The sequence below is a fragment of the Piliocolobus tephrosceles genome, chromosome 13, assembly GCF_002776525.5.
Source record: "Piliocolobus tephrosceles isolate RC106 chromosome 13, ASM277652v3, whole genome shotgun sequence".
Classification (NCBI taxonomy): domain Eukaryota; kingdom Metazoa; phylum Chordata; class Mammalia; order Primates; family Cercopithecidae; genus Piliocolobus; species Piliocolobus tephrosceles.
This window is the reverse complement of record NC_045446.1, coordinates 33,469,942-33,494,799: the sequence shown is the minus strand read 5'-3', so window position 1 is coordinate 33,494,799 and position 24,858 is coordinate 33,469,942. Positions and strand designations below refer to the sequence as shown.

At 38.5% G+C, this 24,858-nt stretch overlaps 1 protein-coding gene across 1 annotated transcript in view; it reads right to left on the bottom strand.

The window, feature by feature from the left end:
- DCDC1 (doublecortin domain containing 1) overlaps positions 1-24,858 on the bottom strand; it is a 445,002-nt gene that overhangs the window by 25,855 nt on the left and 394,289 nt on the right. The window contains exons 21-30 of the mRNA XM_031936696.1: positions 22,758-22,857; positions 19,608-19,743; positions 17,863-18,022; positions 13,948-14,106; positions 12,572-12,772; positions 8,486-8,579; positions 6,110-6,280; positions 3,684-3,869; positions 2,121-2,324; positions 657-849 (exon numbers count right to left, since the gene is read on the bottom strand). Coding sequence (XP_031792556.1) covers positions 657-849; positions 2,121-2,324; positions 3,684-3,869; positions 6,110-6,280; positions 8,486-8,579; positions 12,572-12,772; positions 13,948-14,106; positions 17,863-18,022; positions 19,608-19,743; positions 22,758-22,857 — 1,604 coding nt within the window. The remainder of the gene's footprint in view (positions 1-656; positions 850-2,120; positions 2,325-3,683; positions 3,870-6,109; positions 6,281-8,485; positions 8,580-12,571; positions 12,773-13,947; positions 14,107-17,862; positions 18,023-19,607; positions 19,744-22,757; positions 22,858-24,858) is intronic.

Sequence of the window (24,858 nt, the reverse complement as noted above, 5' to 3'; positions counted from 1 at the left end):
AAACTACTGAATCACTACTACCAAGACTTGCTTTTTTTTAGCAGACTGTTGTTTGGGACACACACAGTCACTGCCCTCAAACTGCAAATAGTCTAATAAGACACACACAGCTATGAACAGACCGTTATCATGTAATATGCTCAAAAATACAATAGATGGACATTGACTGGAGCTTCTGGGAGATAGTAAAGAGTGGAGAAGACAGAGACAGGGAAGGGGAGGTGAATGATGGTAGAAGCACAGAGAGACAGAGAGGACACCTTCCCTTCTAATAGTAGCAAGAGATTTCCATTGATCCAGCCCCCATTTCTCAAGTGGTCTCCAGTTGGTTTTGGTTCTGAGTAAGAACAAAAAATGATTATGTTCCATAAAGTAGCTGAACTGTCAAACATATTTTATTAATTATATGTAATTTATTTATTGTTTCAGTGCTAAAATCAAAATTTGCATTAAGTTTTAATTTTTCTTATAATTCTGCAAGGTAAAAACAACATGAGAATTTCATTGACATTCTTTGGGTCACAAAAGTAGCTTCCTATGATTTTGAAATTCTGAAAAAAGTGACTAAATGAAATAATCATGTTTAACATTTTTATGATCAAGCATAAATAGAATCAATCAGCTAAATGCTGTAGATTGTAGCCAACCTTCCATACTTTCAACAATTATCTGTTCTTTTCCAACAGGAGCTGCATCTTGCTTTTGTTCTTCAGAGTCTCTCTGGAGAAAGGATTCATCTAGAGCCCATAAAACCAAATCACGCAAGGTAAAGATTGGGGTTCCATCTTTGGTATATACTTTGGAGGCTGCTCTGGCAAGCCCGAGTTTTTCCGTGCATTCTGTAAGAAGCTAGATAACACAGGCAGTAAGGATCTGACAGGCAAAAGTGATAGGGTTGGGAATAATCATTAAAAGCTTGTCATTCTAAAAATCTGAAAAAAAAATAATCAAATTTGAGAAAATAGAAAGCTGAATTACTACTGATGTTGATCTTTGGATCAGAGATTATTTTCCATATTAGATTGTCCTACCTAATTTCACAACAGTAGTCCAATCCAGCTGTAAATTTCCTAGCTCCAAAAATTTAACATGGCAGCTGACATATATTAATACATTTTAGCATCAGAGTATCTTCTAAGAGATGTTCAACTTAAAAATCCACTTTCAAATTTGTTGCTTTATAAGTTATACAACTGTTGTAATACTTCATACTGATAAACCGCTTCAAAATAAATAAGTAGTTAACCTTCAAACCAAGAACTGACAGGTATTATTGCCTCCATTGTGCATATGGAAAAACAGGATGAAAGATTAAAATTTTTGCCCAAGACCATAAAAGCCAGCTGTGGATCCCTGGGTGAATCCTGGAGTTGCTAACTTCTGTATTTTGCTTAGTCTATTGAATGACCATATCTTAATTTAAAAATATATTTTCAACCAAAGAGGTGAGGGAATAGATACGTGTGCTTGCAAGGAAGTCTGCAGGGTAACTCCATATCATATCAAACATCACTTGTAAAATACATTGTTAAAGGCATTGGCCAGAGTGAATAGTCAAGATAATCACCAAGTAGTGCAAGGACAAAGCTGGGTTTGGGCCTTCTAGCTTCTCCTCTCTTCCTATGACTATGAGGAGGAGCCCCCAAGGCAGACCACCTAGTTGCTCCTAACACAGCCCCTGCTTCCCCAATTTGAAAATAAAACAAAACATCCTATCAACAAATAAATGCCCAGATACTCCAGATGGTGAATGAGGTGGCATCTATTGGATGATTCAGATGACATACAACTTGAAGCTGGCATGAGAAACAAGGCAGAAAAAGGCATTCCGTCTATCATAAGAAGGAAGAAAATCTAGTAGTTTTGTTTTCCTCTTTCTTACAGATCTCTACTCTAGAGCCAATCTAAAAACTGAATTCTGGGTTTCTAAGTCTGTATCCACTGACATACAATGAAATAAAATGTCTTTCAGTAAACAGAGATCTTGATCTCATCAGCTTTAACTGGTGAATCTGGCCAGGGACATTTATCAGTCAATCCCACTGCTTTTTCTTATCAGAAGAATTGCCATTATCATTACCTCTGAAGATACAAACAGCATTTAAGTGATAGCCACTTACCATGGGGAATGTTCCAGCCACAATTAACTTCCCATTACGATATCCATCCCCATTTTTGTATGCAGTTATTTTCACTGCCTTCTGGTGTGTGGCTGCCATGCCACTGTGAGATGCAGCTTGCGTGCAGGTCTTCATCCGTAAAGACAATAGACGTGCTTGGTAATAACTTAGAGTTTTTTCAGCCTCGTCACACGACAAATCAACCTAATTTATTTATTAAAATAAATTGTACATTTACTCAAACTTTCTAGTTTTAGTTTGCTACACTTCAGCCTCTTAATAAATGTGTGTATGTGTGTGTGGTGTCTACATTTTGCAATGCTCTCTTCATGTGTTAGAGATATTGAATACTAGAGTTGGAAGGATGTTAGATCCAAATTCTTCAGTTCCCTCCCAGGCCTGTCACTGAGCCACTAGGTGACTTTGGGCATCTGGTTTGTGTTTTTGGCATTCTCTTGTTTTTGTTTATTTGTTTATTTGTTTTTTGCTTTCTCTCTGCAATGGCCAGAGAGAGCCTGGATTAAAGTAATCATACACTAACATGACAGATAGCCTCTGAATTTTTAACTTTAGGATGATTCCACCATATGGTGGAAGATGTTGATGAATGGGGAGGGGAATGGTTGTAGCTTTAACCACATGGTAGTAAGGGTGGTGAACACCACTCTTCTGCTTTCCCTTTTCATCCCAAACTAGGATGCTGCCCTGAGGGCAAAGTTCTGTCTGAAATTCTGTAGCATTGGGGATTCTTTCCAACCAACTCCTCACCACCTCCTTAACATTATCCCACTATCTTCAAAGCAAACCAGATGCTTTCAGGTTTCCCAGAGGACTGACTTCCTTTCTCCTTCAAAGCTATTGCTTCTGTTGATGTTTTCTGTAACCGGTTTTTTGTAACCCTAATGCGTATCAGGATTAGGGAAGGGAGGAGGGTGATCTGGGGATGGGGTGAGCAAGCCCTGAAGAGCACACCAGGCTGGAAGATATTCCACCTTTTAGGAATTGCTCCTTTTTATTCAGGCATGTAAGTTCCCTTAGTTTTTACTTCTGTAGTTATAGGAAAGTGGCAGAGTTTTTTTTTTTTTTTTTTTTTTTTTTCTCCATGAACTCTAAATACTATTAGACATGGATGTGTGAATTCAGGCACCCCAAACTGAACAGTCATTAACAACAACACGTCCAATTCCCCCTGAAATGTTCCATACTAGTAAAAAGAAGTTTTTTTCCTGTGTATATAGGCAAAAAGCTGTTCCATGAAGTAAAGATTTGCGGTTACTTCCTCACCTAAAAGCAACACTGTGAACAGTGAAATATGTCAGTAAATGATTAAAGCTGCAGAAGTGCCCAATTAACTTCAAAGAGTCTATTGAACTATTAATAGACAATGCATTTTAAATTACAATGGGGAAAAGGAAATCAATGCAGGTAGAATGGTAAAGGTGCATCTGAGGAAGATGAATTGAATGAGTGGAGATGAACTTGAGTGCAAGGCAGATAATGAATGCATCAAAGTTTCCAAATTGTTGCCGTACATGCATTAGCAGAGCTCAGATCATTACATACCTCAGCCACACTGATGACCTTGAATGGCCGTTGTAAGAAGGGCTTCTGAGTCTTGGTGCCTGAAACACAGAGGAATGGAACCCCTGGAAGCAATTGTTTCAATCCCTTCTCTGTTCTCATGGATTGTCCACAAGCCAAGCAGAGCATAGTTTTTCTCTTTCCATCAGGTGAGAGATAATAGTATCCCTAAAATGGGAGACAAACATGGCTTTATATAGGAGCATCTAAATTGTTATAGCATTGCTGTAGAACATTTTACAATATAAATATAGCACTTTTAACATCCCAAAATGCCAAATTTAAATTTTTATGCTAAATTTAAATTTAGCATAAATTTAGCCAAAATGCTAAATTTAAAAATTTAAAGTATTTCCAAATTCTGTAATGACAATTCAACACCAATGAATATAAACTGTGTGCAAAATCAGCTTCTTGGAGGAATGGCCAGCTCCAGATTTGGGGCAAGAAATATACAAGACAATGAAGGGATATCTTGTGTCCTGAAAGAGAAGAAGCCATCATCATGTCCAAAAGACACAGGAGCCAACATGAAGGAGCCTCCACTGCCCCAAAATGGGACACTTAGGGAGCAACAGAAAGAACCATAACTAAAACATTTTGAAAATGTTTAAATATATAAAATCCTATGAGTTTTAATGATGCTAACAATATAAATAAAAACAAATAAACCCCAAGCAAATAAAAACAAAACTGCAACTCATCGGAGACTGTTGGAAATAAACTTGCATCAATTTAAAACTCTACAAACTGGCCACTAGAAATTGGGGCAGATTATTTGTAAAGATGGCCACAATAAAACCATCCTACTCTTATTTGCATGCCCTTTTAAAATGTGACATTTTGGTCCACCAATCACGAAGTAGAATCTCTTTCTCCTTTTCTTCTTTCCTTGAATCTGAGAAAGGCCGTGTTACTTGCTTTGGCCAACATAGCACTAACAAATGTGATGCAAGCAGATGCATAGGAAGTGCTTGCACATTGGAGCTTATTCTGTTTTGGCTGCCATTGGAAGCCTGAGACCACAATGTGAACAAACTTGAGCTAGCCTACTCGAGAAGCCATGTAGTTGAAGAACCAGTGTTCCCAGCTAACAGCCTGCCAACCACCAGATGGGTGAGGGATGCCATCTTTGACCATCCCATCCCCATAAAAACACCCAACTACCAAAGAACCACCAGATGACTGTAGCCACATTAGTGACCTGGGACAAGACCAGCAGAACTGCCCAGCTAACAGCTCAAATCGCTGGCTCACAAAGCAAAAAATGTTTTTTTTTTTTTTTTTTTTTTTTTGTTTAAGCCACTAAATTTTCAGGGGTTTTGTTACACTGCAATAGATAAGTGAGATCAATAGAAAGAATTAGGTGTTCATCCTACATTCCCTTACAACTATATTTTTGAGTAGTCAGATACTGAATTGATGAGCTAAAGTCCTTCTTTCTGTTAAAAGTTTAGTTAATCAATGTAGGAAAAAATGATAGAATTAGACAAAATTGACCCATTTGAAACAAGAGGGCAACATCAAGTGAAATGTCATTGGGGAATTTTTAAACATGAAATCAGGTTGTAAACACCTGAACCCACTAGTAACTATCATGACTAAAAATGGAAAACCCACACATTGCCTATGTGAGTGATACACAGGAAACGTGGGAAAACCTGTGAAGATTCTGGCCAAAAAAAAGGTTAAACATAAATCTAGTTACAACTATAGGACTCAATTTCATTTACAGAAATTATGGGGGATGGGGAAACAAGTCAAAGGATGCCACAAAGAAGAAAGTAAACAAATCCCATTAAGGGGCATTCAGTATGAAAATGGAGCCAGACTATGCCACTGAGTGTCACATGGAGACCTTATTTGAATCTTGACACAAACCAACAAACCATAAAAAAAAATTTTAGAGCAACCTGGGAAATTTGATTAAGGATAGAATATTAGATGGCCAGAGAATTATTGTTAATCTTGCTAGCTGTGAGAATGGCATGATGAGTGTAAGTCAGAAAATGTCCAAAATTTTTAGAAGTATGTGCTTAATATGGAGGTGAAATAATATAATGTCTGGGGTTGGCAAACATGGCAAAACCTAGATAATAGTTAAATACTAATGATGGATAAATGAAGACTTATTGTCCTAGTCTCTCTACTTTGAAATATGTATGAAAATTTCCATAATAAAAATTTTAAGGATGTTAGATTAATATAAACTACCTAATTTGGTTTTTTCTCACAATTTTCCTTCATTCTTTCCTACTAGAATCAGAGTCTAAGTGATTTCACTCAAAAATCAGCATTCAACTTGTATGATCATAAAGTTTTCTAGGGAAAAAATTTTTCTTGTTTTATTAAATTACTCTCTTTTACCCTATTTTTTCTCTTATCTTTGAGAGGAAGGAACCACTTACTGGTTGATCAATGTTTTCCTCTTTAATCACAGATGATGTACAGACGCCAGCGTAATTTGCTGATGTAATTTCCTTATCCAAGGCAGTGCTATGAAAGGCCACAAGTGCTTTTATATCTTTCATGTAATGCCACTTTTGATTGGCAGCTCCATTGTTGTATGGCTTATATTTCTGAAAAAAGAGGCAAAATATGGAGTCAAGTGAGTTCATGAGAGGGTTATAGTAGTGTTGTTTTTCATTGCATAAATCCAGAAAGTGCAGAGAATTACTCATAATCCCACCATGCAGTAACAACTACTACTCTTGAAATTTTAGTGATTAGAGATGAAATCTTTTTATCTTTATAAATACACATTATTTGACTTACAAAAATAGAATCATAAAATGCATACAATTTGGTAACTGCAATTTTTTTTCTTAACAATATTCCCTGAATCTTTTTCTAACATCTCGTAAAAATATATACCATTTCATTGTAGGGATATTTTACTAATCTTCAATAGTTAAACATGTAGGTTCTTTCTCAAAATTTCTCTAAAATAAACAAATAGTGTAAATAAATATTTGGGAAATCCATGATAATTTTTAGGACGAATTTCTAGAGGTAGAGTTGCTGATAAAAAAAAATCATTTTAAAGATTATATCAAAATGCCTTCTAGAGAAATTATTTTACTTTGCACTTGTGCCAATAATATACTAAATGACCCATTTTCCTTACATTCTTGCCAAAAAATGGGCAATATTTCCAAAACATGAATATAATAAATGATAAAAAGTACCTTGTTGCTATTTTAATTTACATTTCATTGATTATCAAAGAGGTTTATTTCTTAAGTACATTCAGTTAAACATGTAATAGAAACAATGTATTTATTCTAATTGTGAAAGTTGGCTCAAGTACAAGTAAAGAAATAGTTTCAATTGAACAGAACTTAAACCAGTAGACTAGTCCTAATTAAATATATCATAACACCTCAAGGAACTTTTGTAATTAATAACATCCACTTTACCAAGCGAGAGCTTAATAGCAAAGAAGAAAATAAATGAGTCCCAAGAATTGATTTAATGGGTCAGACAATAAAGCCTCCCTCAGAGGTCTGGAAAACCAAAGACTATATTTTCAAGGGACAGAAAAGGGTCTAATAGCATTAACCTGTCATGCCTCATTTTTATTATTTTACATGAACTTTAATATTTTCTCACAAACCAGTTGTTTCAATAAATACAACACTAGCAACAAAAAATTCTTGAAGGGTAATCCAAATTACCTTGGGTTCAAATTATTTCTTACGAAATGGTAACCCTGGGAGAAACCATCCATATCTATAATTTTATGAAAATGATTAAGGTACTAAAATTGTATGTGTGTGGAGTTGTATCTCACTGTGGTCTGCACTGAAGATGCACCTGACAGAGAAGAACGTATTGTTATATGTACTGTATCTCCTAGAATAACTTTTTAGTCCATATTTATCACCAGGATAGAAGACTTAATTAAGCTTTGGTATTTGTCCAGATTGCTATGTCTCAATTTTGGATTCAGGGCCTGCAAAACAAGTTGCCTCATTGCTATTAAAAACACAGAATAAAACAAATATTATTTGGAGGCAATCTATTCTGTTCAACAAGAGGATGGAAAATACTGCGGAGGACACAGAAAGTAAATGCAAAGCAGGAATGCTTCTACACTTCCTCCCTTACTAGCAAGGAAAAACACATACTCCTGTAGGAGTGGTTTTGGTTATAAGCATGTGAGAATGACAGAAAAATATGAAGAAAAAAAAAAAAGATCTTCCTAGGTCTTTTCCAAAACTCAAATAAAGCCAGACTTCTCTGGAGTCTCCATAAATTGTCTGGCTGCTATAAGCATTTGCAACAGTGAATGAAAAGAGAACTTCAAATGGGTCGTTTGGTAGAATTAACATTGATGATCTTGCATCCTTCGGGAAGACCTCCCTGACTAGGTTCTTTCTCTCCAGCTGCCAAGGCCTTTAGAAACGGGGGCCTTGCATATGTTCCTGATGTTCAAATTTAGGTGCATCTAATAGCCATCCACCTGCCTGCAGCCACCACTGAGACCATAAGCTTCATGAATACTGTTGGGACAATTTCTCATGCTTGCCATTGGGTTTGATTTCAGTAACTAGCATAGTGCCTGACATGCAGCAAGCCCACAATCACCATCTGTTGGACTAAACTAAATTAAGAGGTACATGAACATGTTCAATTTAAAATCTAGGCAGACTATTGTAAATATTTTAACAACATTCAAATAGGATCCTAAGACAGTTTTCTTTTCCACTACAAGGAAGCATAAAGCTTTACTTAAATTTAATTAAAAGGCCATGACTAATCTTTAGCCATACGTATCTTACCTGAACAATAACTGGATAGCCACAAACTTCATTTCCAGTCTTGGTCATAGACACTGCCAGCACAAGGTCAGGGTTACTCACCAGGTGAAAGGTCCTTGGGAAAACAGGATTAGCCACATTACAAAGTAGCATGACCAGATTAGATCTCCCTCTGTGCCACTTAGCACTGTGTTGCCTCTCAGCTCCATGCATGCTCTGTAATAATGAATGTGAATCCTTTAAGAATTTCTCCCCCACAGTAAGTGTGAGGTTAAGCTTTCTCAGTAGAGAGTGCTGGAAGAAGACTGCAGGATGAAGGGGCTCTCCAGCTCTTTCTGGCTGTGGCAGGGGGTCAGCGGTTGGGAGTAAGAATACCCAGTGATGTTCTGCTCCAGCCAGGTGCCCAGGATGCAGGTCTCCCAGCACCTTCAAGCCTGGGCTTGCCTATTGTTCCTTTGCTCAGTGCCCGCCTGACATGGACACCACATGCTTCAGGCCTCCTAGTGTACCAGCACCCCATTCCCTCTGCATGCTGGTGTGCCCAGCAACTGACTCCACCCCCCTATATGTTCCGGAGTATTATGTCCTGCTCACTCAGTGTTATGGTTTGAATGCCCTTCCAAAACTCATGTTGAAACTTAATTCCCAATGTGGCAGTATTAAGAAGTGGAGTCTTTAAGAGGTGATTGGATAAAGAGGGGTCTGCCTGGATTAATCCATAGATGAAAGGGTTAATGGATTAATAGGTCATAATGGGAGTGAAACTAGTGGGTTTATAAGAAAAGGAATGTGACACCATGTTCTGTGCTGTGTGATGCCCTGTGCTGTATGATGAGCTGTGCCATCTCAGGGCTCTAGAGAGTCCCCAGCAGCAAGAAAGCTCTCAGCTGATGCACCCCTCAACGTTGGAATTTCCAACCTCCAGAACTGTAAGAAATAAATTTCATTTCTTACAAATTACCCAGTTTCAGGTATTCTTTTTTTTTTTTTCTTTCTTTCTTTTTTGAGATGGAGTCTCACTCTGTCACCTGGGTTAGAGTGCAGTGTCACGATCTCAACTCACTGCAACCTCTACCTCTTGGGTTCAAGCGATTCTTCTGCCTCAGCCTCCCAAGTAGCTGGTACTACAGGCATGTGCCACCAAGCCCAGCTAATTTTTGTATTTTTAGTAGAGACGGGGTTTCACCATGTTGGCCAGGCTGGTCTCAAACTCCTGACCTCATGTGATCCTCCCACCTCAGCCTCCCAAAGTGCAGGGATTACAGGCATGAGCCACCGTGCCCAGCCCAGTTTCAGGTATCCTGTTATAAGTAACAGAAAATAGACTAAGACACCCAGCCACCACAGCCAAACTCTGGCCAGGCATGCCAGTAAAATTGCTCTGCAATTCAGTGGAATGGAACCATACCTTTTCTAATGAGTCCTGAACCCCAGCCTTGGGGAGGGGACCTCATTGCAAGTTTATCCTTTCTTGGGCAGTCTCTTTCAGCCATAGGGTGATATATATTATACACATATGTAATGTACATGGGTATATATACCCTAATTTACTGCCTGGGTAAAATATGGACGATAAAAAGACTGTGGTTAACATAAATGTAATTTTCCACTGAGTTCCACTACATAGTGTAACACACGGTTCTCTAGGTTTCACCAGCTTATCAAAACAAATGAGTTTTAAAAGCCACCCATCTACATGAAAGAGAACAACACACGGTTCTCTAGGTTTCACCAGCTTATCAAAACAAATGAGTTTTAAAAGCCACCCATCTACATGAAAGAGAACAATATGCTAAGGGAAGATGTGCAATAAAGCTCAGAATTACTGTTACTGTGCAAACACACTTCTGCCATGGGACATATATAGTTCTGAATCATGCCCACACCTAATCAACAAGACTTCTGCAAAACCTCTCTTGTCTAAGTCTGTCTGGGTGTTCCTAGAGGGTGACTTGTGCTCATGAGCAAATCCTGTCCCACTGGGTCCCCGATGCTCCACCTCTTCTCTCTGGACTCTGATGTTTCCCATGAGGGATCAACCAATATCACCATGTCCCTTCCACTAACTGCCTCTCTTTTCCATGGCTTGACATGAGGAGCTCCCAAGATGACAAAAGTACAGAATGTTCTGCAAAGTGGGAGGAGATGGAAAGAAACTGTCCTTCTCTTTTGTGTTACCCATGGTTGGATTTTCCAAGGCAGTGCTACACATGACCCAACATCTCATAGAGTTCTAGACTGATTTATCTTTTCTGTTTTCCCTTAAAGACTTCTCCTTCTCCTTCTTTCTCCACAGCAGTCATAATGAAAGGAAGGAAGAAAGAAACAAAACAAAACAAAACAACACTGACAGACACTGAGTAAGATTCAGAACTAGTATTCTCTTCCAATGACCAAGTAATCCTGGGTCAAACTCATGCAATGGCTTTCTCTTGCCGCAGGGTCACATTCTCGTTCCCCATGCATGTCCTCCCAAATTGATCAGCCATGCTCAAATTCCAATTTAGGTTTAAGCAGGGACCTCTACTGTAATACAGAAAACCAAGGCAGTAATATAAATTGCTAAATACAGTGTAGAAATGAGGAAACACTAGGATGTTAGCTCCATAAGGGTAAAGATTTTTTCTCTCTTTTGTTCTTCGTAAAGCAACAGCTCCTAAAACACTGCCCTCAGTAACCCTTGGTAGCTGAATGAATGAATTCTGGTTCTATATGGCAAACCATTCATAGAAACAAAAGCCTGCTGTCCTACCTCCACATTGCAAAGGCAGCTTAGCCCAGGTGAATAGGGTAAAGAAACACTTTCACCAGGTCTGTCTACACAGTTGCTTTTCCCATCTTTTCTAACAACAGCCCAGCAAGTTCTCCTTGCTGAAGGCTTTGCTCATCTCAGTGAGCAGAGTAAGACCAGCTCCTCTCCTGTCCATGTAGGGCCCCGCTGCTGCCGCCTGCTGAAGCTTGTGCAACCTCCCTCAAAATACTGATTCATGAGCCTTTTTCATCGCAGACCTTTTGAGAAGCCAGTGAAAATCTCAGCTCTTTCCCAGAAAAAAATAAATTGCACAGATGCACAAACATACATTTTGTACACTATTTCAAGAGATTAAAGAGGTCCCTGGAGACCCACCATATCACACTAATGGTAGAATTTGAAGCAAACCAATCTAAAAAACAGGGAATTGTTTTCTTTTTTGTTCATTAAAGAAATGTTCCATATGCACCAAAAAAAAAAAAAAAAAAAAAAAAAAAGCGAGAGAGAGAAATGTGTAATCAACCAGCATGGACCTAACAGCTATCAACATTTTGTCATTCTCGTTTCATCCATTCCCCTCAAGTTTTAAGATTTTTTTTTTATGATAGAATGTCTTACAACAAATCTAAGATAGCTTTTAAATTTATCTGTAAATACTACAATATGTTTCCAACTTATCAGAACTTTTTTTTAACATAACCATTGAACCATTATTGCACCCAACAAAATTAACAGGACTTCCTTAATGTCATCAGATAGCCAAGCTGTTTTATATTTCTCCTGATTATCTCAAAAATAACTTTTGTACAGTACTGTAGTTGGTTTAAATTTGGATCCAGGACCAGACATTGAATTAGGTTGATATATTTGCTAAGATAGGAATTAGTTTATACTGCATGAGTGGAAATCACAAACTGGTTATTTTATGAAGGTGGAGGAGAGAGGGAAGGTGTGTGTTGGGGGAAGGATGGGGAGTAAGTTAATGAAAAGTATCAAAAAAATTGAAAATTGGGGACTTTTTAGAATTCTTATTTGATCTCTTCATTTCATAAAAATGACATTGATGAGAGTTTGGTCTTGAGTCCAATGGCCAGATAAAACTGTATACCCAGGAGATCACAGTGAACATTCCTTCTCTGAATCTGATTGTGGATAAATTGTATATAGCTTACCTAGCATTTACATTTGATTTTATTCCCTTCCTCTTCTTTGGCTAGGATAAAGAATTATCAGCTAAGTTAAATAGAAGACCCAGAACTCTCAAATAAGTTCAGCTTGTTCTGTGGGGTCCATGCTAGACTTATTAGGATCCTATTCACCTTTTGATATATTAAACCCAAATATAATGGGATTACCTGCTGTCTTCCTGATGTATCCAGCGCTGATTACTACCATCAGATTTCCTCTCCACCAAAACCACCTCCATGCCTGACCGGAGACTGGGACCTTGAACCCCCAAGACTAGCTGAGGAGCAGCACAGCTTATAATCTGCCCATCTCTGTATTCGAACTGCTGATGGCAATGCTTGTGCAACTCACTACGCTTTGGTGAACAGCTGAGACAAAGAAACCTCCATTAGTGGCAGAAAAATGTCCCATGCACTTGATCCTGCACTTGATGTGCTGGGGATTATAAGTTCTGTTGGTGAGAGCTCCAATGTGAACCATGTGAACTTGCAATGACAGACCACAGCATTAGAATGACAGCAACGCTACTAGCACTGCACTTCTAAGCTGACACAAGAAGTAGAATTCTGAGCTTATTTTGTGACAGAAATAAATTACCAGGAGAATATTTGAAAATTCATTAGCAAAGAGAAAAGAACTTCTTCAGTTGACAAGGTAATTTAAAGAGGAAAAAGTAAAATTAAAAATAAAGTAAGAGAACAGGGGCAGGGGCATGTAGAATCAAAACAGAGAAATAAGGGAATTCTGTTCCAACTATGATTGTTTCTATCCTCTGTCTACAGTATCCCTGGAAACAGAACACCATTCTCCAAGTTTTTAACTCACCTCTGACAATTCATAGCACATCATAAAATAATGATGAATTAATAATTTAAATGGCTCTCTTAAGGATCTTATAGTAAGCAGAATTAACATGTTACATATCACAACACATTGTCAATTAAATTAATCTATAAACATCTAATAAGCCCATACTATGTGCATGGCCTAGTGCTAAATGTTGAAGTGTCAAAAACATTTAATTCACATGTTCCAGTAACTGCTGTAATGTCAAGTAAATATCTAAAGATTATGAAATAATACAAAGTATTAGATTACGAAATAATACAAAGTACTATATATTCCTGTCATTTCATTAGACATTGACAAAAAACATTAACAAGGAAGAAACTGCATTTTCTGAATTTCTTAAAAATATCAGGGCATCTTAAATGCTTATTCATAAGTTCACTCGCACACTCATTCAACAAATATACAGGCTCTGTGCTAAGTTGTTAGGAGGCAAAGGTGGATAAGCATACTGTTTAATAGAAAAACACACAAATGAGTAAGAAATTATACGCTGAGCAAAATAAACCAAAAAGTAAAGGACGTTCCCGCAAAATTTTGTAAATATTTTAATCAAAACCATAAGACAAAAATGTGCATGTTGATAGAAACAGCAGCTAAGAGCAGTGAAAACTCTTAGGAATATATGTGTCCCAAGGTGAGAAAACTAACACTAGACAGAAATCTTTAAGAGCATTCCTTTGCAACTTTTTACCTGTGTTTCTTCTGTGGTTCCACATTTTCAAAGAGCCCTTTTTCCATTTTCTTTGGAAGACTGTCATCCTCATCAAAGTCACGCGAAGTTTCCTGCCAGGCATACCTGAGAAGTGTGTGACAAGCCTTCATTCGAAGATGAGCTCTTGCGTGTGAATCTCTATCAGGGTTCAGAAGCAAACACAAATCTAAGAAATCTCATTTGTGCTCATAAAATTTTTTCTGAGGTGTAGTCTGATCATATTCCGCAGGATGTTGGTGGATCTATAAATCTTATTTCCATAAGGGTGCCTGATATTTGAAATTCACATCTTACTAATACATCATTTAGATCTTTTAATATAAGGCTACAAATAAAATCCCCCAATCACATAATAAACAGCATTCATCTTTGTCATGTTTACTCAGAAAAAAATGAGACCATGTATTGTATTTCAAAAATCATAAAGATTGACTACTCGGTAGTTTGAGAAATTCACAATGAACATGTAATGAGACTCCCTCTGTCTACCCCATAATTGTGTCATAATTCTGACTGGAACAGTACAGCCTAGATTACCCGGTTTTGTAAAATTTACTCATTAGACAAGGCTAAGAAATCTTAACTTTTCCAAGATTTCTCCACAGAGAAATCTAGAGAAACTCAAATAGCATCTGCACATATAAGCCAGCTTTTGACAGAGAATAATACACTAAACAGAGTAAATAGTCATAGTTTGAATAATTGAGTCAGCCTTCTGACTTCTTATTAAAATGAAGATATAAAGGGGATCAGTAGCTGCCATATAGATCTGTATATATAAAGTTCCAGGCCACTGTTGAGAGCACATTTGCCTTCAGTGGGATCGTGATATGAGGACTGCTTGACTGAGGAAGGATAAATATACAGGCAAAGCAGCAAGCCTATTTCAGCACTCTAAATCTGCATACCTGTAAATAAAGTTCTGTGGGACAGACTGATCACCAAGGTGCTTGCGATAATTTGATGTAACTACAAGCATTATTAAATTACCAAAATCTTCAGGGACAATTCCTGTGCTAGCACAGCTGACCGTACTCTTTTCAAATGTAATAGAAGTATTACATGTAGATTTGAAACTGGTGGGTAATGACTGCCTCATTCAGAACTGCAGGCAGCACAAGCGGCTTCTCAAGGCAAAACTCTCCTTTTGCAGTTAAAAAAAACAACAGTGCCATCTTGTGTTAAAATTAAAAACCACAGCTTTCTCACCAATTCCATTTCTTTGAGGAAAAGAGAGGGAAAAAAGTCATTCTTAGCTTTAACAAAATTAGACAGATGCAAACAAGATTCTTCACCCAAATCCAGAGGTTTAGTTTTCTTACTCAGAATTTCTCTATCAGCTCTTGAACTTCCTGGCAAATAAGGTATATAGTCAGGTCAGTTTTAGAACAGTCATTTTTCAGTCCATCTTGCTTTATTAATTGATTTGTTCATTCATAGAACAAATCATTCATTAGTTATTCACTCCTTTAATCAATATTTATTGAACATCTACAAGACAGGTAAGTTATCAGTGCTCACGGAGTTTACATTCTAGTGGGAAGAAGAGAGATTAAATAGACAAGTAGATGAATAAACAAGATAAATGCCATACATTGAATAAAATAGGATATTGCAATGGAAATTGACTGGGATGGGGTAAGGTTTACTTTAGCAATGGAGTCAAAGAAGGCTTCTCTGAGAGGTGATGTTTGAATTGAGACATAGGCAATAGGAAGGAGCCAGTCACGTGAGGATCTAGAGGGAGAGCATTCCAAGCAGAGAAAAGAACAAATGAAAAGGCGATGAAGCAAGATTATGGTTAGCCCATTTGAAGAACAGAAAGACAGTGGTGTGACACGCAGTGAGTGAGGGGATGGTAGTTCTAGACGAGGCTTAAGAGGTGGGCAGGTACCTGTGATTCAGTGAGGAAATGAGAAAGTTTGCCCCACTCTCTATGTTCCAAAAGTCTTTTTTTTCTGCAAAGCACAAAAATGGTAGGCAAGTGCTACCAGAATTTCTTTTCCATTTTTCTTATTGTTTGTGCCAGACACCTTTATGATAAAAAAGCAATCAAGAAGGATCCTTCTAGACTGATGTTCTAGCTGCTGGCTTTATGCATGTCCCTCCTTAAATCATCCCATTTTTCAAAGATGCAAAAACCTCCAAACAAGCACATTTAAGAAAGTCTGGGAAAAATCTTACAGTGACTTCCTAATGTAAGATGATTTAGGATGATTTCAGGATTGTGTCATCAGAAATGGTTCAAATGAGTAGTGACAGCCTGGAAAATAGATAACCCAGGGTATTAAAAAATATTTCAAATAGTTTAAGAGCTGCCAAGTAGAAGAGGAATAGGGCATAATACAGAGAAACACATGGAATAATAAGATGGAGATGGTCTAAACAATTACTTAAATGTTAGAATGGGCCTCCTTGAAAACAGTGATCTCTCTGTTATTAGGAGTATTCAAGAAGAGGCTTCAGCAAAAGAGCCTGCTTGGAATATGCAGGAGAAGCCTGCATTGTACTCTGAGAGAACCCAATCACTTTTAACCTCAAGGACCCCAGGCCTTCATGAAATCTCTGATTCAGAACAATGAGAATCTTTGCTCTCAAAAATGTTTTTCTTTTCTCTTACTTTCTGTTTATTTTTTTTCCAAGTGCAGACTAAATTACTCAAAGGATAGATGACACTTTCTTTAGAAGGGGATGTGACAGTTTGTGGTCAATTCCTTGACTGTTGAGAAAGATGCTATCTAAGACCAATCATTCTCTCTGAAAAATGCCTTCTGGTGCCTTTGTTACTGTCAGTTATAGGACCAAATGAATCACCTATCCCAATAAGGAAGTTTGGTTCCTAAAAGTTCATATTCTTAAAATTGAGGATAGAAACAATTCATAACAATGATATATAAATTATTCTCACAATTATTGCAGTGGTAATTGGTCAGGTATTTTTGGTTTTATAATTTGAAACACATTCAATCTTTCCTTCGTTTATTCAGTAAATGATGATTAGAACTCACGTGACAGAGTCTTTGCCCTCAACAGTTCCCAGGCTGGTAGAGGGAGGGGTAGGCAAGGGAGAGAGGGATTGACAAGTACATTGCCAGGTACAGTCATTGCTGTAACTGACTTCAATGCTAAAGAGTCATTCTACAGATAAGTATGGGGCAAATAAAGGCACTGCAGTGGAGAGAAATTCGTATATGGCTCAGAGGTCTGCAACAGAACATAAACAGAATGTGCAATATGCAGGTGACAGCTTGTCGTTGCTGAGCTGGAGGTTGGAATTCATGTGGCAGAGAGAGACAGCGGGCATGGGAATTCAAATGAGGGTCAATGACAGGCATGAACCAAGGTCAGAAGGTCTTGGGATTCCAGATGAATAAGTTTTTCTGTCTGCAATAGGTAACCCTTAAAAAACTATGTGAAAAGGATTGTGCATTAGAAAGTTAGTTGTCTACAGTTTAACTTGGAGGGGAATTGGAAGGAAGATATTATGGCAACAGAGAGCAATCAGAAAGCTATTTCAATGATCCCGAATGATAACTGTATATTAACATGTGTCTAACTTGAACTTAGGGAAGAAGCTTAATTTATCCTGAAGTCAATATTTATGGAAACAAAACTTGATGAATTCCTCAAATAAATGTTTTCTATCCTAAAATTCTAGCCTTTTAAAAATAATAACATAACAGTATTACTGAAAATAGATCATTGTGATGATTGAACATTGAAGCTGTAATTGTATCATGTTGCTGGAAAACTAATTAAATACTAGCTCTTCACCTGCCATTAGTTTCACAAACTTGGCATGAGCTCCCTGCATGGGCTCTGTGCTGTTATCGGGCTAATGAGCTGAGTTCAAACAGCAGCCAGGTAGCTTTTCGGGCTACGTTGATTACTTACAGAATTTCACTGGAAGCATTTTCCATTGTTAGAGCATCTTTTTGCATTTGCTTTTCTTCTGGTTCTGTAACTTGCTTCTCTTCTCCAAAAATTGCTACAGGTTTATGCACAGCAAGCTTGCTTCCAGATACAATGTTACTTTGGATTTCTAAAACAAGAGCTGAGCAGAAATTCACAAATTGCAAGGACATATTAGTTACAATTGCAGAGCATCAGGAATTTAGAAACACACACTAAAATACAAATGCAAAAAAAAAAATCCATCTATTTGGTCTATTCATAGGTTACTTATTAAACTCAGTTGAATTTAATTTTAATTTTTGTAGATTCTTTACTCTCAAGATATTCTTAGTCAAAAATACTAAAAATAGGTCTTTCCAAAGATCAGTTAATTATTTTATATTGTAATTATTCAAATGGGCTACATTATTTAGATCATTCTCTGGGATCCAAAACTCATCAGTGGAAGTCCCAATCCCAGTCCCAGTGAAAGCCTTGAATGACACATGCAAAGTTTTACTATACAGTGTTCAATATATATCATAGGGCAATGTTTTAAATTATACTAATTTTTTTTGTCTCTTTTTCTTTTCTCTATATGGACTTTTGTCCTGGTTCCTGGAGAAAACTTAAGGGAAGGAGGAGGATCATGAGGAAATCAGAACTTAAAGAAAAGCAAAAGTCCAAAGATAGTTTTTGACATTCAAACAGCATACTGCCGTCGACCGTGGAAGTCAGGATGATACAGTCATGATCTATGGCTTCTCCAAAAGCCTGTAGTTCCCACTTAGTGTATCAAGGGTTTAACTTCAGGATTGACCTGGAGAAAAACCACCACTCCTGAGTTAGAGGGGATTCAGGGCACAAGACAGAGAAAGCCAGAAAACTAGCACAGTGTATCCTGATCGTCTCTACAGTCTTCACTTGGGCATCTCAGTTAAACTGGGGAAACAGTGAGGACGCTGTCCATTGTTTAGGACACCACTCATTGTTGAGGACACCATGATGACGTCCCCTTTCAAGCTACCCTTGCTACTCCAGTCTGAAGCACAGCCAGCCACGTGAGCTGGGATCTGGTTTCTGGGAGGTGCTGCTAAGACCCAGGAGTTGCTGAGAATCTTTTTGGGGAACTTTCCAAAAGTGCATGCCAAGCAGGGGTGAGGTGGCTCTGTAGCAAGGACTGCAGAGATGACCACTCAGTCATAGCCAGGCTCCAGAGGGCCACAGGAAGCAGAGAGAAGGCTGAGTCAGGGAGGAAGCACACCCACCCAGAGTATCGTCTGAACCAGAAGAAGGAACCACAAGTCACTCCAGTCATAGACTTCAGCCAGCAGAGCCCAGGAAGCAAGAAGATCTGCATCCCAAGTGCTTTCTGTCTATCTTAAAGAGGAACTTAACATGAGAGTCTGGAGATAGAGAAATCTGAAAGCTATCCCTAAAGGGACTAATTAAATTAATGGATGGAACAAAATGTAAACATGACTGGAGAATGCATGAGGCTCACAAAGAAGGTCAGATCTGTTAACAACAAAATAAAAAGATTATGTTTTCTTTGCACATTCAAACTGTAGTGTGAACTAAAATACTCAACCCTGTCAAACATATAAATGACTTTAAAGAGTTAAACAGCAAGATGCAGAGGTGAAATATTCCCTGTTTAAACAAACTTTGACTTTTTAAAAAACAGTATCATCAAGCCTTTCATTTTGGCTGCATATATTAAGGTAAATAATTCCAGTGCTTACCTTCTATTTTACGTATGCTACAGAAGATTTGAATTTTGGAAATGTCTGATGCTAGGTTCCTCAGGAAGATTTGTTTCTTTTGCTGAGCGATGGACAGGTCAGGATTGATCCAATGTTCTCCACATGAAACATACACCTATCAAACAAAGCATCTCTTATCCTGTATATAATTGTCACGGCAGCATTATCTGTAATAATCTAAACTGGAGACAATCAAAAAAATCAAAATGTACTATTAATATAATAGGTGAATGATTAAAGAAAACTGTGGTGCCATGGAATACCACTCAGTACTTTCAAAAAAATCAAACTGCTGATAAAGGCAACAACTTTAATGAATTTCAAGAGTTTTGTATTAGGTGAAAAAACTGTCTTTGTATTGTACCATATTATTTTTGCAACATCCTGTGAATCTATAATTATTTCAAAACAAAAGTTTAAAAAAATAATTGTGTAAGAAGAAGAGGGAAGGAAGGAAGAAAAGAGGAAGGGAGTGAGGGAGGGAAGGAGGTAGAAAAGAAGGGAGGAAAGAAGGGAGCAAGGGAGGGACGCAGGGAGAGAGGGAGGAAGGTAGGAAAGAAGGAATAAATTAGAGATTGGCAAAATTAGAGATTGGGGAACTATCCCTAAAACCCAAATCTGGTCCCCTGCCTCTCTTTGTGAGTACAGTTTTATTAGAATACAGCTATGCCCATTCATTTGCATGTTGTCTATGGCTGCTTTCATGCATCAGAGCAGAGCTGATATACAGCAGGCACCATATGGCCCACAAAACCTACAATATTTACTATATCATTCTTTACAGAAAATGTTTAATGACCCCCGGTATAAATGAATTTGTAGTATAAACACCAAAATGTCAGTGCGGATATTTCCAGGTGACAAGATTATGGATGATACTTTTCCTCCTCTCCTCCTTTTTTTGCTTTTATGTATTTCTTAAATGTCCTTAAATAGATAAATATTTCTTTACAGATGAGAAAAGAAAGTGATATATTGAAAAAGGCTCAGTAAGAAGAAAGAGAACCTCAGTGCTGACTTTTCTGGTCATTGCAAAGTCATTATTAAAAACATTTGACATTCTATGTAGAAGACCCAGGGGAAACTTCAAATAATAATACTAGTAATAGTAAATATATATTACTATTACTAGTATTATTATTTGAGATGGACTCTCACTCTGTAGCCCAAGCTGGAGTGCACTGGCATGATCTCGGCTCACTACAACTTCTGCCTCCAGGGCTCAAGTGATTCTCATGCCTCAGCCTCCTGAGTAGCTGGAATTACAGGCACCTACCACTACGCCCAGCTAATTTTTTGTATTCTAGTAGAGGCAGGGTTTCGCCATGTTGCTCAGGGTGGTCTTCAAGTCCTGAGCTCAGGTGATCCACCCGCCTTGGCCTCCCAAACTGCTGGGATTACAGGTGTGAGCCACCGTGCCCGGCCAAAAATTTCTTCTTTTGAACAACAGATTCCTTTTTCTCTTTTGGACATATTTAATGATGTAACTAACTGTTTATGTTTCCATCTTCATGTTACTCTTCAGAGCAGTGATAGATTAATTTCTAGCAAATATACAATCACTCCTGGCTCCATCTTATCCTCCTTCCACTCATACCTGCTTTGCCATGGTGGCCTCATCTATACTTACCATTAAATTAATTTTTTGTATTGTAGGATTTAATGTAATCTACCTTAAATTCATTCTTTAAAAAACCCACCATGGGCCAGGCGCGGTGGCTCACACCTGTGATCCCAGCACTTTGTGAGGCCAAGGCTGGCGAATCACGAGGTCAGGAGATCGAGACCATCCTGGCTAACACGGTGAAACTCCGTCTCTACTAAAAAGACAAAAAAATTAGCCGATCTTGCTGGAGGGCGCCTGTAGTCCCAGCTACTCGGGAGGCTGAGGCAGAAGAATGGCGTGAACCCGGGAGGCGGAGGTTGCAGTGAGCCGAGATCGCGCCATTGCACTCCAGCCTGGGCAACAGAGCGAGACTCCGTCTCAAAAACAAAAACAAAAACAAAAACCCACAGTGAATAGCACAGCAGAACAAACAAAAACACTAAAAACAAACACACAAAACACTTGGAGAGATGACATTAGCATTCAAAATGAGACCTAGCAGTCTCTGAGAACAACAGACTCTCCACCCTGCCATTCTGCCTCTGATATTGGCTATTGATACTTCTGTTTAAGACTCTCTCCAGGACTATTTAGGTTCAGGGCCTGAGTTGAGTTCTGACGAAATGGTACAAGCTTTGTTCTCTGTTCAAAGAATTGTAGGCATCAATCAAGGAAGGTATCTTTTTTTTTTAATTTTTCAAACGGATGCCTCAAATTCTGTAAATGAGGGGAAAGGCTGGGCTGCTAAAGTCCTTCTGCTTTTCAGCCTTCTCCAGTCACCCAAATAGAGTGTGTGAAAAAAGTAGACATAATTTTGTCCCGAAAAAGTGAAATCACCATTTAGTAAGAAACCATTAAACAACTACATTTTGAAGCTCTCAAAAAGAGCAGAGAATTTATCTCCTTCAGAGCAGGAGACAGAAATTACAAATGATTAACAATTTGGCCTTCTCCAGTTTCTTCCTTAATTTCTAGAGTCTAGGATCATGATGAATATTAAGTAGATTAATTCGGCTGGGCACGGTGGCCCACACCTGTAATCCCACCACTTTGGGAGGCTGAGGCAGGTGGATCACCTGAGCTCAGGAGTTTGAGACCAGCCTGAGCAACATGTTGAAGTCCATCTCTACCAAAAATACAAAAAATTAGCCAGGCATGGTGTCACATGCCTATAATCCCAGCTACTCTGGAGGCTTAGGTGGGGGAATTGCTTAAGCATGGGAGGCGGAGGTTGCAGAGAACCATGACTGTGCCACTGCACTCCAACCTGGGTAATAGAGTGAAACCCCGTCTCAAAAAAAAAAAAAAAGTTTAATTTATATACCACTCTGAAAACCATGCCAGACACATAGGAAGCTCTGAATAATGTCAGCTGTTAGTATTATTTTCTGATGCTTGCTCAGTTAGGATAATTCTGAGAGAAAATAAGGATTAAAATGGAAAGCTTCTTATATTTAAGGGCATTCTTTCTTGGATGGGGTATTCATAAATTAATATTGCCAGTTTCAAATCCATGTCTTTACCAGTTCATCTCTTTGCAGGTCTTTTAAGGCAAATATTTCCTTCCCCTTTTCATTGTACAATCTCCGAGCTGCAGAAGATAAATTTAAAATCTCAGTGCACCTGTAATAAAAGACACAAAAATTGACCTTGCATACAGAAAGCTTCCAGCAGCAAAGGGAGAAAATAAAAGAAATCAGGGCCCTGAATCCATAATGACAACTCTCTCCGCAGGACTGTTAGTCATAAGCTGGACTCTGGGGCCCATCAGACCCATTTGAGTCTCATTTTCCTCTCCAAAGTGTGGCACTTGGGCAAATTATATAACCTGTCTAAGGCTAGATTTCTTACCTTCCAGGGTTTCTGTGAAGATTAAAAGGTTGATTTTGAAAAGGGCTCTTAGCACGGTCCCAGACATGACCAATAAATAGCTAGACACACTGCTATTGACTTTTCGTTCCTTGGTATGCCCCACACTTTTCTATTTCTGTGCCTGTGTTCTTTCTCCTACCTAAAAAAAATCTTCCTTGGCTTTTTCTGATGTAGTTTTGCTCTTTCTCCAAGGTTGTCAAAGTCTAATTTGTCACCAAGTTCCTCAGCTCCCTCCACCAGAAGTGATGACTATAGCCCTTTAACTACCTTTGAAACAGACGTTTTTAGCCTGGTTAAACATTGAACACTGATTTCCCACTCCCACAACCCTCTGCCCTCCCAAACAAGCACTGGACAAGCCCTGTGGATTTTGAGATGAATGACAGTTTTGTGGTTCCCTGAGGAGCTCTGAATCTGGTCAGGGAAGAGAAAGGTGAGCCACTGAAGTGTAATAAGAAGTCACAGGTGCTGCCATAGGCACCTGGCCAGTGTGCTGTGAGAACAGAGGGGAAAACAATTTTTCCAGAGAAGCCTTATCTAAGGGAGTGACATTTGGGTTGGGTTTTAAAGGATAAACAGGATTTCATCAAAAAGCACTAGACTGGAGCTGAGTGTATGGACATGAGGAAGGTATGGACCAGACGAAACTGAAAAAGAAAGCAGAAACCAACTAAAGTACTTAGGATTCCAGACTGAGGAACCTGCCTTCTAGCCCATAAGCAGCAGAAAGCCACTGAAGGCATTACAGCAATTACGTGGTGTTATCAGGTCTGCTTTTCAGAAAGTTAACTGTCAGAAAGGTGGAAAATGGGCTGGAGGTGGGAGAGGCTGGACCCTAGACAGCAAGCTTTAGGACAGATGTAAATAGATGGAATTGTGAGGAAAAAGTAGAGCTACAGGAGACTGATGGAGCATTTCCTAAACAATACTGTGAGGATATCCTGCCTATGGAAGAAGTGGAAGATTCTTCCTAAATATATTTTGTGTTAGAATGTACTGTTTACAGTAAGTGAACTTCAGTTGACTTTATGCTCATCAGCAAGACATAGCTTTATAATGTTTCTAAATTTTATTTCCTCAATGGGATAAAGCAATTAAACAGATAATCAGGCCCCCCATTTCTCTAAGGCTAGCTTAGAAGTAAAACAGGTTGGGTATGGTATTCCATACCTATAATCCCAGCACTTGGGGAGGCCAAGGTAGGAGGACCACTTGAGGCCAGGAGTTCAAGATCAGCCTGGGCAACATAGCAAGATCTCTATTTTTAAAGGAAGGAGCTGTGCCTCCCAGATCCACAGTCAGCTACAGCTCCGCAGCAGTGGAGCTCTTATGCTAATCAGTTCCTTCCAAAGGGTTAACAAAACCTTCAAGAAGCTATGGTCATGTGCTTTCTCCTTTTCTTTATCTTCTTGCTTTGGATTTTTGTCTCATTTTCTTTCTTCTCTATGTGACCTTGTCTGACAGCTGCCCCTTACAATGTTCTCTCTCGTCCTGGTTAAATGTAAACCAGGAAATATATCATCATATAAATGATCGCTTGATCATTTTCAATTCTGTATGGTTAAAGACTGCTGCATGTGGCTTTCTGATTGTTTCACTAAGCAAATTTTCTTCCCCAAAAGTTAGTTGGGAGTTCCTTAAGAGCAAGCAATGCCTTGTTCTAGAAAGAGAGAGAGAGAGAGAGAGAGAGAGAGAGAGAGAGAGAAAGAGAAGAGAAGAGAAGAGAAGAGAAGAGAAGAGAAGAGAAGAGAA